General features: G+C 55.6%; 1 protein-coding gene across 7 annotated transcripts in view; it reads right to left on the bottom strand.

Moving 5' to 3' along the window:
• Positions 1-239: 239 nt before the first annotated feature.
• Positions 240-13,471, bottom strand: part of Baiap2 (BAR/IMD domain containing adaptor protein 2) — a 68,008-nt gene continuing 54,776 nt past the window's right edge. For 2 of the 7 annotated variants that reach the window (XM_027425457.2, XM_027425463.2), the window contains 7 exons: positions 10,906-11,130; positions 10,540-10,741; positions 9,936-10,137; positions 8,880-8,948; positions 8,236-8,398; positions 6,653-6,687; positions 240-671 (listed from right to left, as the gene is read on the bottom strand). In XM_027425457.2, coding sequence (XP_027281258.1) covers positions 602-671; positions 6,653-6,687; positions 8,236-8,398; positions 8,880-8,948; positions 9,936-10,137; positions 10,540-10,741; positions 10,906-11,130 — 966 coding nt within the window. In that variant the 3' untranslated portion in view covers positions 240-601. Of the gene's footprint in view, positions 672-4,081; positions 4,130-4,579; positions 6,157-6,652; positions 6,688-8,235; positions 8,399-8,879; positions 8,949-9,935; positions 10,138-10,539; positions 10,742-10,905; positions 11,131-13,471 lie in introns of those variants that run through there. The other 5 variants (XM_027425459.2, XM_027425460.2, XM_027425461.2 and 2 more) reach the window with 5 other exon arrangements.

Raw genomic sequence — 13,471 nt, 5'->3', positions numbered from 1 at the left:
AGCTCTGCCCGGATCTCTGCACCCTCTCTTTTGTCATCAACTCGGCTCACCACGCTGCTGCATTTAAGATCCGATGAAGTTTTATACGGATCCTGCATTTTAGCTGAAGAAGCAGCAGCTAGGGAGCTGGGCTGGGGCTGGTTCACCTCTAGACACGACAGCAGAGCTGTGCTCATGATGAATTACTCTCATAAGACTGTTCCTGGCCGTGCCACCAGGCTAACAGATCACACACTGCATACAGGTAGGCACATGTTTATTGATCTGACACATATGAGCTAAAAAAAATTAAAAATAAAAAAAAAATCAGCATGGGAATAGGCTCCCTTCCAACTACAAGCTGACAGAATGTCCTCTTCTGTGTTCAAGGTTCCACAGTCGGGACTGGAGATGCCTGCCCCCTCTGTTGGGGCACACCCATGGCCAGCAGGCATTGACTTCTTGAGGCAGCCACCTCCCCAGGGATACCTGGGATCCAGCCCAGGCTGGGCTGGTGTGAGACAATGTTAGGGAGTGGAGCCAGGCTGTCTTCTCCAGACAGGAACACATCGCAGCTACCCTCGGTTGCGTGAGTGGGAACACAGGCGACACAGATGAGCTGTCAGCTGAGCAGAGGGGCTGATCTGTCATTGGTCACTGTTGGTTTCAGATGGACATCAGCGAAGGGATTCCTGAGGAAAGAAAAACAGTTTCAGTTGGGGCAGGCTTTCCGGCCAAGTTCTAGCACTAGGCTACTCCAGGGACGCCCCCAGTACTAGACCCCAGTGGCCTATTCTTGGAGCCAGGGTTGGAGCTGGGTGCTGTCTCAAGACCTGTTAGCCCCTAGCGTGATAACCCACTGTCGCCTTACACGCCCCCCTCCCCGCACCGCTGCTACCGCGGGCGCAGGCATGACGGTGAGGACTAGCTGTTCCCTTCCCAACTCGGGGTGGACAGCCCTGATGATGTCCTTAAGGAAGAAAGGCCTGCTGTAGCTGTCCCCACCCCCAGGCTGAGCCCAAGGTGGTTCTCCCGTGCACAGAGCTCAGCAGGTCACACAAACCAGCCCAGGCATGCAGGGCGCACAGGAGGCACACTGTAGACACACAGACATGACAGACACAAGGCGCACGCGCCCTGACTCCACAGGCTGGATGGGTTGGGACACCATGGCCACTGCCTTGGCAGGATGGCAGTTCCCTCTGCTGAGGGACTAGCCGCCTCCCTGAGTGGTGGCTGAGCCACCCAAGTGTCCCTCGGGCCACAGCTGATACATGAACAAGACTCAAGACAAGAAGTGGGAATGAAATAGATGAGCACACGGCCAGCCCTCCCGGCAGCCGCCCTGCAGTCCCCTGGGAAGGGTCCACTCCAGTGGGAACAGCACAGGGCAGTAGGTGGGAGGGGCCAGGCAGCGCCACAGTGACAGTGTGGATGGCTCGTGGACATGGGGACTCGAAAGGCACAGGACTGCACTTCCAGGGAAACGTGCTTGACTCTACATCCATTACCTGGGATGGGGTCACCTCTGTGCCTGGTGGGTTCTCAGAAGCCTGGGGGTTGATGGTAGGCCCAGGGTGGGCTAGCAGGCTCTCCATTCAGGGTCCCCAGGAAGACTTACATAGGTAGAGCCTCATCCTACATTATCCTGAAGATTTTCTAAAAATCTGAAACACTTGAACTGTGAAGTTTTAGGAGGTGAAGCACAAAGGCTCAGGTCCCTGCCGGCTGTGGTGTTTTGTGGTGTCTGTCTGTTGCTGCTCACTTCTGCTGAGAGCCAGAGACTAAGGGCCACTATCTGCTCTGCCATGCCGGGCTCCTGTGCTCTGCAGCCTCCCAGTCCCTCACTGTGGCTGCTTGAGGTGTGAGATGGGGACCCTGTCATCACAGTGAGGGTGCAAGTTGCAGCCTCTGGCCTGGCTAGCTGTCCTTGGCCCACTCCACATTCTATAGAAGGGCTCTCAAGCCCAGCAAAGGCAACAGCTCTGGGGAGACTTGGAATGAGGGCATGTCTTTCTCTTGAGGGAATGAGGCAGAGCAGAGCAACCAGCAGGCTACCCCAGCTCCCAGGGCAGGGTTATCGTGGGACCAGGCCTGGGCAGAACAGCTGAGGAAGTCGCTGACCATGCCTTACTCCTGCCCAATCTGGCCCACACATTAACCCACCAAAAGAATCTATCGCCAGCTAGGACCAGAATGTAAGTTCAGACCCAGAGTGCCCCACCCAAGGGGCTCTCTGTTCTTAAACACTTTTCTCCTCCCACAAAGCCACGGGGCCACTTAGAACAGAGAACCATCCACAGATGCCAAAGCCACTGCAAAGTCTTGCTCTGTACATGTTCTAGTTAGCAGAATCCAGGGGCATGCTTCCTTTCAAGGACACTCAAGCATACTGATGAAATTAACCAACAGGGACATGGCCAGCACACGGTGTGCCCAGCTGAGACTAACACCAACCACTGGTGAGAGGACTCAGCAACAGAACCTGCACCAACCGAACAGGAGGACCAGGCATCCAGGAACAACAAACGGCATTTATGCAGGATGATCTGGCTGAGGCAACACGGTGGGTCACCAGCTCTCTCCCCAGCTCTGCAGCCAGGCAGCCATAAACAATGAACACTATGACCAGAAACCTAGACAGGCTCAACTCCCTGCAGCAGTGCAGCCTGCCTTCCCCGTCTCCATTTTTTACTATTTTCCTTAGCAACTATGGAACGAGAGTCTGGCTGCTGCCATTGCCGAGAACAAGTCCTCATGGAGGTCCCAGTGCGTACCCATGGTCGTCAACACAGTGCTGGGGCAATCCCAGAACCAAGCCAAGGGTGGTAGCAACCCCCTACAGTCCTAAATTCAGTGTGAGCTGTGTGTGAGTGGCCACCCCTCAACAACCATGTGTAGCTTTGGAACCCCCTGCATCCCCAGCTAGGTGAGCTGGAAGCCTGGGCAGACCGCGGCTGGGAAATGAACAGCATTGTGCTGGGTCTGCAAACCCATCCTGTCCTATGTCCGTCACACCCAATCCCAGTCCTAGGGCACACAAGGGACCTGGTCCCAGGAAGGGCTGTGGCAGCCTTCCTGAGCCTTTGCTCAGGTTTCTGCAGGTGAGGACAACATGGTCCCTAACTGGCTCAGTGGGACCTGGTGGGCAGTGAGGTAGGGGGTCTGGCAGGCTTGGGCAGGAGATGCGGGCCTCCCAGAGAACATCTTGGGTGTGCAGTTAGGGGTGGTAGAAGGTGGCCAGCCCAGAGTCAGCCAAGGGCATTTCACCTTCTCAGCAAACATTAGCAGAGCTCTACTACAGCATTCCCATTACAGAGCCCCAGGAAGACCATAACAGCAGGGTGAGTGTTGGGGGTCTGTCTGAGAGGCCTGGCTGCCCATGGGTTGGGATGCATCACTGTGACTTTCAGGGAGGTAATGACCACTCCTGGTAAGGCACAGGTCCTGGCTTCTCATGCCACCCCCTCTGTGGTGGGGAAGGGAATAAAAGCCCCCTTCCACTGTGGTGGGCAATGTGGCGCAGTGCCCTCCTCTCTGCCCCAAGTGGTCACCTCCACCCACTTCTCCAGCACCCAGAGAAAAAGCAGCCTGGCCAGTGTCTTGTAGCCATGTGAGGAGGTGGAGAGCTGACGGCAGAGGTCCACCTGACCCGAGACCCAGGCTGGGCTCAGCTGGGACACTCAACAGCTGGGCTCACGACCAACCCTCACCACACCCCAGAGGGACGTCCAGGTACATGCTGAGTGACCGGCAGGGGAAGGAGAAGAATGTTCTCCCAGGTCACCCTTTAATTGTGACGAAGCACCCAAAGGGGTAGGAGAGAACAGACCTGGGCCAGCCCCGTATCTGGCAGCGAAGGCAGTGACGGGGCAGAGTTAGACCACAAGCCTCCAGGCAGAAGGAAGGTAGGAGAACCACAAGCCCAAGGAGGGAACCAGTGGAAGGAAGGCCCAGCGCCCAGAGCAAGGCGACTTGGCGGACCCCCGGGCCCTGCCAGGTAGCAGACCCCTCCTGTGGAGATACTCCTGACTCAGGCCGGAGGGTCCAGCCATAGCCACTGCAGATGCAGACAGATGGGCACAAAACCAGGGCAACTTACTAACTCTAGTCAGGGGCAGCTCAAAATCTGGCCACTTCGACATCAGCACTGTAAGGAAACACAAGGCTTATTTAGGTAATGCTAGAGCAGTAGACGTATGTCTAAGGACGCTGGGAAGCAGAAGGCCAGACAGGATGGACACCTGGTGGGGGAGGTGCAGGCTGCCAGGAAGAAACTTACAGTTGTGGGCATACAACGGCACCCACTGGGCAGAGAAGGGGACTAAGGGCCATGCCGGCATAGGCAGGGTTCACTCTGGTTGGAGTCTGCACCATGCCCTATTAAGCCCTGCTTTCTTGGCCAGGGTGGAAGCCACCCAGGCATCATCATTAAAGGCAGCTAGGCTGGGCTCTATCTGCAAGCCTAGATTGTCTTGAAATCACCTGCAAATGAGCAAAGAGACTGAAGCTGGGCAGCAAGGTGGGGTGCACTGAGGTGTGGCCTGGCCCACACAGCCCGAACACAGGCCAGGGAGCTGGAAGGAGGCACCAGACCAACTCAGTGCAATAAATAAAACCTTTATTCCAACAGTTGACTGCAGTACAGGGCACAGTTCAGATTTAAAAAAAAGGAAAGGAAAAAGGAAAAAAATATTTTTTTTTAGCACTTTACATCTTCATACAAGTTTGCTGTTTTGTGTCTACATTCATCCATTGCACATGGAATCCCCTGGATTTGAAACTTTTAGCAAAATTAGAACAACACAGAAAGTTCTTTACACAGGTCCAAGTTCTGGCTGTGTTTTCCTTAAATATAAAACAGGGTCTGTCTTTCTGTCTGTGTCTGAGCTGCTGCATCAGACTGGACCAGCCACGCCCTAGTCCTCGGCAGGCTTGTGGAAGGGTTTTGCTAACCACATCAGAGGCGCGTCTGCGGCTTCCCAAGGGCTCCCGCCAGGTGCAGGGCTGAGCCTGCTGGGCCTTGGGCTCCGTTGCCCAGAATTCAGTGTGTGAAGAGACAAAACCAGTAGCCACTGAGTCCAGTGTGCCTGTTTCTAAAGTCACCAAGACACACAAAAGATGAGAGTGCTTAGGAGGAGCTGGGCCAGGGCCTGCCTCTCCCCCCAGGCCCTCTGAAGCCCGGGGGCAATAGGGCCATGACTCTTTCAAAGGCTGGTTATAGAAATGATTCCCCAAAAGAGTGTGTTTGTGTGTGTGTTTGTGTGTGTGTGTGTGTGTATGGATGGGTGGGGTTGGTCTCGAGGTCTTTGGAATGTCCGCATGTGGCCGGGCAGCACCTGCTCTTGTCCCCAGCTCCTGCCAGGGCACTGCATGAGGTAACGCCACCCTGTGTAGGGACGCCGCACTCCGTTCTACATAACCTGCCCAGCAGTCTCTTGCCAAGGAAAGAGGCCCCAGTGCCTGGCCTTGTAGGGTAGACAGGGCCTAGCTGGGGCTGCAGCCTCCATCACAGGAGTGACCAGCTTCCTCAGGAGGCTCCCCGAGTGCCCATGTACGCCCCTTTCTCGGTGCAGCCCTTGGAAGGGGCCTGAGGCAGGCCAAGGTCCCTGGGCCTGAGCCCCCAGGGCCCTAAGCCCCTTCCTGTTCTAGAGGACGCCAGCACTCTGGGGGTCAGATGCAGAGTAACAGTACGCACACCAGAGTCCATGCATATCTGTTTTTGTTTTCAGGAAAAAAAATAGTCCTTTTTCCTGTTTTTCTTTTTTCTCTTTTTTTTCTTTTTTTTAAAGATTTTTCTTTTTCTTCAAACTCTAGACCTGGCTCACGGCCAGCCTTAGAAAAGGGATGTGCATGGTGAACAGCACAGGGCAGCAGGTAAGGACGCTGCTTTGCCACCCAGCCAGCAGGCCCCACCTGGCAGTTAACGCTCGAGGCGAGGGTTACCTGCTGGGGGCGTGAGCACATGGACGCAGGGAGCAGCACCATGGACCCTGGGGGACTTCAGAGTCTGGGATCACCAACTGAAAGGCAGGAGCAGGTGGGAGAGAAAAACAACCCAGGAACAAACCAACGAGAGCTGAGGAGGGAAACCGATGGAGACGGGGGGAAGAGCTCTTCAGAGCAGCTGCCTGGGGTCAGCGTCCTCACACTGTGGACACCAGCGTGCCACTGCCACTGTGGAACAAAGCACAGGACAGCTGCCCAGATGCATGCCCACCACTGGCCAGAGGCAGCAGGCCCGCCCACCACCCGGCAGCAGCCCTGCCCAGCGGCCAGGCTACCTGGCTTCTAGGAGGATGGATGAAGCCAGGACAAGACTGTGCCCAGGAGCAGCAGTTCTAGCCCTTGGTGCAGTCCTACCTGGTTCTAGAGAGGAAAGGCCTAGAGGCAAGCTAACGACCCTCCCCAACCCTGCCCTGCCTACTGGGATGGACAGAGCAGGCCAGGACACCAAGAACCAGCAGGATGGAGGATGCGCTCATACCACTTAGAAAAGAACAGAGTAGGAACCTAGGAGGTGTGGGTGGGTCCAACTCTGGTGGTAGGCTCAGGGCCAAGCTTTGGTTTCACAAAGTAAGAGAAGTCAGTCTCTAGGTTCCAAGAGAGAGGTTACCTTAACTGAGCCCATGGCCATCCACCCACAGTCCCAACAAAGTCTGAAGTCTCTTACCTGCTCACAGACCGTGCCCCGTAGTCATCCAGACCCTGGGGAGCAAAGACAGATCAATCAGGTTGGGCCCCAGAGACTAAGACCCAGGCCTTTACTGACAATGTGTCCCTGGTACAGTCTTCACAAAGATGGCTCTACCCATGTTGAGGTCCAACATGTCTGGGGTCCCTAGGAAGCTGGCTCCTTCCCTACCACTCTATCTTCTCTTTGGTCACTATGGTTGGGGACCTCTCCAGAGACTGCTTCAAATGGTGACATGGATGTGGTGACCTCTCTAACAGGGACACCTCCCAACTGTCAGTGGTAGACTGGACCACATATGCTTTCTGTACATACAGGACAGATCACTTCATGACTGTAAATGCCTCCCATGCAGAAACTCTTTCTGGGGAGACAGTGAAGAGAGGTCAGAGGTCTCACTAGGCAGACAGAAAGATGAGCGATGAGAAGGATGCTTCAGGAGACCACTGCTGGACAGCTCACCTCACAGATGCCTGGGCTGGCTCTGAGCTGGGTATCCTGGCCATGGACTAAAGCTAGCTGCAGATAGCTGCCTGTCTCCATCAGGTGGACTTAGCCCAAGGCATTAAGGGGTGGTGGACTCACCATCTTTGGCTTTCCCAGAGGCTGGCCTGTGCCTAAGGTCCATAATTCCAATGCTACTACATGCCCTGAGCACTAACTCCAGAATGGCTCTGATCCCGATGGCTCTAGCCTTCTAAAATCTACAATCCAGACCTTCTGAGACTCAAGCACCCCAAGTCACAACCACATTGCCTGAACTGCAGACCCCCTGGAGGCAGCCCTTCCAAAGCATCACCGTCCCTCTAGGGCAGCAGGGTGGGTACAGCCCAAAGGAGGATCTTGCCTGCCTCCAAAATGACTGCACATCCTTGGGTCATGCTGTCAACAGACACTGGGGACACTGTGATGGTCCTCAGGTGGCCTAAGACTTGGAAATGGTGGGCTCTCTTTCTTTCCCTATGTCCAGGTAGGGGTCCTGACCTAGGACTGGATGGAGCCACAGACAAGCTGCTGTCCCTTCTATCCTGAAGGCTAGAGCAGACCAGTCTTCACACAGGAGTCCCTGGTTTGCAGAGGCCACTAACCAGCTCTACAGGTCCGCCCCACACTCAAAGCGCCACCCACGTTGGACACTCTGGCTACTACTTGCACACAGGTTTGCCAGGAACCCTTCTTAGGGCCTAGAGGCCTTAACCAGCCATCTATAGCCTCACATTGACTAAAGCTCTGGGCAGCAGCAGATCACACTACCAGCTGGACACCTAGCACCCTGCAGCTTTCAGGGAAGTCTGAAGCTTTGACCCCCCTAGCCCCTAGGTAGTAGTAGGTATTCAGGATGATCCCAGGCCAGTGCTCAAGTTCCCACAGCACACTGAGCAGAAGGGTGGTGAGCACACAAACTCTGGTAGAGCATGTGGCTAAAATCCCAAGCCACAGAGCCTCTGCCTCAGGCCTGTCAGCACTAGGTTCCAGGCTCTTAGAGAATCCTGTAAGTTTTGCTGGCCAAATCTGTGTGTCTTCCATGCAGGTCCACCTCAGCCCCAGGCCCCAGGGCTCACCTGAGAGAAGGCAGGAACGGCCACACTGTAGGGTCTCTGCTTGAAAGTCCCGGCCGTCTGGGTGGGGAAGGCCCGGGAGGACGTGCCGTAGTCAGGAGGGGGGACGGCCAGGTCGTCCTTGTCCAGAAGGTTGCCCGTGCTGCTGCTCTTGCCCTGCTGCAGGCTGTGGGGACGAGGGGCTCAGGGGCTGGCCAGACATTTGAGGTACCCTTTCCTTCCCTGTGCCTCACTTGGCTCCCCTGTGCTGCTGTCAGCACTGACATGGTCAGGTCTTCCCCTCTGGCCTCCCTGCCCAGGCTCCCTGAAATGCACAGATAAATGCACCAGGAGGAAACTGCCAAGTGCTTGCCGGAGAAGCCCTGCGATGGGCAGGAAGGTTGGGAGTCTCCAAGGTCAGGAGTCGCTGAAGACTCAGACCCTCCCACCCTGCTACAGGAGGTAGGTAGCGGAGGTGGGCATAATGGCGATGGACTAACTACCGCCCCAAATGGACCCGCTCTTTTTCCCAGCCTTCCCAGGCTCTTGGGACCCACCTCCCAGAACACCTCACAACACTGCCTATCCCGCACACTTGCACATGTAGTCTCAAACATTCAGCAGGGCCTATGAGATGCCCAGGGGCCCTGCCTAGCCAGGATGCTTACCTCATGTGCAACCTGTCACTTCCGTCACTGTCCAGGACCCGAGTGTAGGAGAAAGGAAACCAGCCCCGCCTAGAAGAAAGGTCCTAGGTTAGAGAGCCCAGAATCCATTCTATAGGCCCTCCAGATGCACGACTAGGCAGTGTAGTGGCCCTTGTTGACCACCATCAGATCCCAGGTCCTACCAGTTCCCCAGCCTGTCTATCTTTCTGTGGAAGAATAGTTGCTCATGTTCCAGGAAGACCAACAATATGGCCGGTGCTGGACCTGCACCCAGCCCCAAGGGTGAGCCAGCCCAGCAGCTCTGCCTGGCGGAGTTGTCAGCCTGACCACCTGTACCTCACCTCGCCACACAGCCTACTGCCATGATGGTCACAGCTCCAAGACTAGGAGACCACCAGGATAGAGGAAACACAGCCTCCTATTCCTCAGAGGCCTCTTGGAGGCTCCCTGCCCAGTCTGCAGCTGCCACTGGGCCACAGCAAAGCTCTGTTCTGCCTCAATTTGTCTACAGCTGCTTAGCCATATTGGGCCAAAGACACACCTGAACAAAAACTACTGCTTTCCTGGGAATACAGGCTGCCTGTGGGTGGCACCAAGACTTGGTGACATTGCTGAAGGTGATTGGGAACTACAGGAGAGAGTTGTGGGGTGGGCGTCTTGGGCTGAGTTGGGGGACCCTAAGACTTGGTGACATTGTTGAAGGTGATTCAGACCTACAGGAGAGTTTGGGGTGGGGATGTGTCTCAGGCTGGTCAAGTCTGCTCTGCCACATATATCAGGGAAACCACACATAGGCCCCCATCTTGAAAATGTCCAGGTGTGCCACCATGCATATACATTCAGAAAATGTGTCCTGTGCCAAATAAGCAGCAAAAAATGACCAATCACAGAGAGACAGAAGTAACTGGCATGGCTACTGTAAAGATTAGACTAGGGGGAGAGGCAAGGGTGTGAGTGACTGTGACTGTGATTGTGTGTCTGTGGTGCTGGCCCGTAGGAGACCCTCTGACTTTGAGTGCCACCACCCCCGTTTGCTCCCTGCAGGTGGGTGCTCACATTTTGGTTTTCTCACTCTCGCCATAGTGCCAGCCGTCACGGGCCTCAGGCACTAGCAGGGTGATGAGGTCGCCCTCCTTGAAGCTCAGCAGAGTGCTGTTGTCACCAGCCGCGTGGGAGAAAATGGCTTTGACCCGCATGCGGCCGTTACGTTCTAGGCCAGCTGCCATGGAGCTTGAACGTGGCAGTGTCTTGTTCTCAGCTGCCGGGACAACGGGTGTGTGTGAGAGAGGACTGTACATGTCAGATGGAGCCAGGAAACAGGCATTAACAGCCGTCACGAACCAAACACAGGGGCTGTCCCATAATCCCCTCAAGTCCCCTCCACCCTCTAGCCGGTCTGTCTACAGCAGACAGGGTCCTGGTCTCATTCCAAGATGCCACACTCCCAATCAATACACACTGCATGCTCACACATGCATGACACACCCATGCACATACCACCCAGATATTTTTAGACATGCATACAGGCATACGTACACATATACCATGCACATATAAATACATGTTCATATAAACACCTACATACATACTCCCAAAGTCATGTGCACGCACACGCACTCACAAGCCTTGGTTTCTCAGCCTACCCCCCTCAGGCCCTTACTGGTGGCATAGCTGTTCTTCGGGGTCACGCTCTTGCGCACGGGAAGTGTGTTGGAGTACGAGTCGCTCAGCTTGCTTTGAGACTGCGGAGGAGACAGGGATTTGGGCTGGGCAGCCTTGCGGTCAGCCCAGGGGTTGTAGTCCTCGCTGTCCGGGCCTGCGACGCCATTCATGACAGGTACATTCTCCTGAGCAGACATCCGCTGGAGGAAGAGGCAGGGGCAGGGCGTCGCTGGGAGCCAGCTAGGGAGTAACCCTGCACCCACCACAGGGGCCTGGGCTCGGCACATTGGGCTTGCCCTTTGAGAACATGCTACTACCCCAAGCAAAGGGAATACCCCTAAGCTTTTGAGGGTCCAGGACTCACCCCCACAAATGGTGCCAGCTCAGGTGGCACTGGCAAGGGTTTGGCTCCAGGAATGGGGTCTGAGATGACCAGGTTGGACTTGGAGGCTGACAGGGTACTAGGAAGGATGGAGCCGTTGCTGCTGGCTATCTGCTGCATCAGCTGGACAGCGCGGTCTGGAATCTTGTTGGGGTCAGCACAGGCTTGCTGCCACACGGGCAGCTTCTGGGCTAGCAGCTCCTTGCCCTAGAGTGGAAGACACAGGGCAGGAAAGGAGTCAGCAGCAGCATGAGATCCTGCAACAGGGCATAGTCCAGAGGGGTCTCCCCAAGGACTGTCACCTTCCATGCATGTGGCTTTGCCTGGCCCCAGTGTTGCTCTTCATTGATGGTTCCTCAAAACTAGACCCACCTGTGGGGCTGTGCGTCTCGAAAGGGGACACTTGCTAAAGGGTCTGGTGCACACTTATGTGCTAGGTCCCCGAGAGAACACCAAGTGTGAGATCAGACCAAGGAAGGCCCTGTTCTGGCAATGTTTCCTCGAGGGCTGGAGGAAAAAACATGGATGGGCTTAGACAGCTGGCTCCTTTGTGGGCAAAACTACATAACGTCAAGGAAAGACCTCTCTGTCAGGTAAATAAAACTGGAGACAAGGCAGAGCTGCCCAGTCATGGTCAGGCCACAGGGCTGGAGATGTGCGATGATGGCCCCCGTCTGGAGACGGGCTTGCCACTCCTATCCTCTGGGGGCCAAGAGTGTGGCCTGCCTCTGGGGCACACGGAGGCCTATCTGGGGTACAGCCAACCACATGAGCATAAGGATGTACAGAGGGTGAGGGAGCACAGACACGACACTGAATTCTGCCTTAGGGTCTTGAGTCTATTTGAAGACACTCAAAGGCCTGAATGGGCAGTACAGCTGGGTCTGGCATCTGGGTACAGGTGAGGCAGCCCCTGCCCCTGCTAGCCATCAGGACAAGTGGGCTTCCAGGGCTGCAGTGCTGCAGAGGGTCAAATCCTTACATCTGAGATGGCCACACTTGCAGAACAGCATCAAGACCTGTGTTCAGGGTCTGTACACAGCAGTATGGCCAGCTGCCCATAGCAGAGGTCAGAGCTCTTCTTCCAGTCCTGACACAAAGTCTGGTCCCCACTAGAGGGCGCACATGCCCCTGCCAGCCTCAAAGCACCCTGCTGGCCAGTGTGCCCAGTTAGTTAAACTACCTGGAGCTCTCACAGTGGGGGGCTGAGAGGCACAAAAGGGAGGAGGCACTGACAGCTGGTCTCCCAGGACACCGGTGCAGTTCTGATCTGGCTGTGTCCCTGCTTCCAGCTGGAACAGCCCAGGTAAGAGACAGCCACTTGTTTCCTTGGTGCCCAAGGCCCCGGGGGCCAGAGCAGAGGTTATAGGCAATGTGTGTACGTGTGTGGGAAGGACACATGTCAGTGTGTATAGTGCCAATTTCTAGACCACCTTCTCTCACTGGGACATGACCAGAGTCTCGTGGTTGGCTGGGCTGCCGAGTCACATCTAAGCTCTCTGAATGTTCCAGGGGACACGATCTGACCCCACTTTAGCTCCTACAGGTGTAGTGACAGGGTTCTACTCACCCCAACTGTTTCCAGCAACGGTTTATCATCTGAGCCTTCCCTACCCCTGGGGGTTATGCCAGCCTCTCTGTGCCCTGGGCCTCTGAACTCTGACCCCCAGGTCCAGGTCACTGGACCAGGGGCTCATGGCAGACCATCCTGGAGGGGGCAGCTCCTTACAAGAACTTTCTTTGTTTAGCAAGGGTGGGCTAGGTCTTGGAATGTGGCACCTTCCAGGAAATGCATGTGTGAGTGTGCGTGCAGGTGTACATGTGTGTAACATGTGTGCGCATGTGTGTGTGTGTCCTAATGGGACAGGCTGCAAGCAGGGAGAGGGGGCATGGGATGTTTAGGAGAGGCCCTCATCTGACTTAGTGGAAAGGGGTTGGCTTTTCAGGGGTCATAGGGGAACCAGGAATGACTGACTAAATGAGCCCTACCAAAAGCCTAGTGCTAGACAGCACCAGAGAAAGTGGCCGCAAGGAGCAACTTGGAGGACACCCATGTGACTGGCCTGGGCTCAGAAGAGGCCACCTGGAGCAGTCAAGGGGAGGGAGTAAGCACCAGGGACTTGGGAGCTAGGCAGGATCCACAGCTGCCTAGCAGGTGTGGTGTGGGATGAAGGTGGCCAGTTCCATGTGGGACAGCCAAACTATGTCAGCTGGTAGACATTAAGCCATGTAGGTTCAGATGTCTGGTGACATGGCCTGGCCTTAGAGGCTAGGAGTTGTCAGTATCACAGCTTGCAGAGCCACTGGCCCAGAGGCCACCCAGGTGTTCAGATGAGCACGTAACCAGGAGGACTGAGTGAAGGCAAAAAGCTAACTCTCCCAGAGACCAGGAGGCTGCGGGTCACTTCCTCCCAAGCGTGCCGTCAGTCTAGCTAGACCTTGGATGGAGCAGAAAAGCCCAGGGTGACTCCAGAAAGCCCCCAAGCCTACCCTACTCTGAGATCTCAGCAGGCAGGCAGTTGCACCTCCAAAACATCCAGGTATTTTT

Source organism: Cricetulus griseus, chromosome 7 (genome assembly GCF_003668045.3).
Source record: "Cricetulus griseus strain 17A/GY chromosome 7, alternate assembly CriGri-PICRH-1.0, whole genome shotgun sequence".
NCBI classification, from domain to species: domain Eukaryota; kingdom Metazoa; phylum Chordata; class Mammalia; order Rodentia; family Cricetidae; genus Cricetulus; species Cricetulus griseus.
This window is presented reverse-complemented; position numbering and strand designations above follow the sequence as displayed.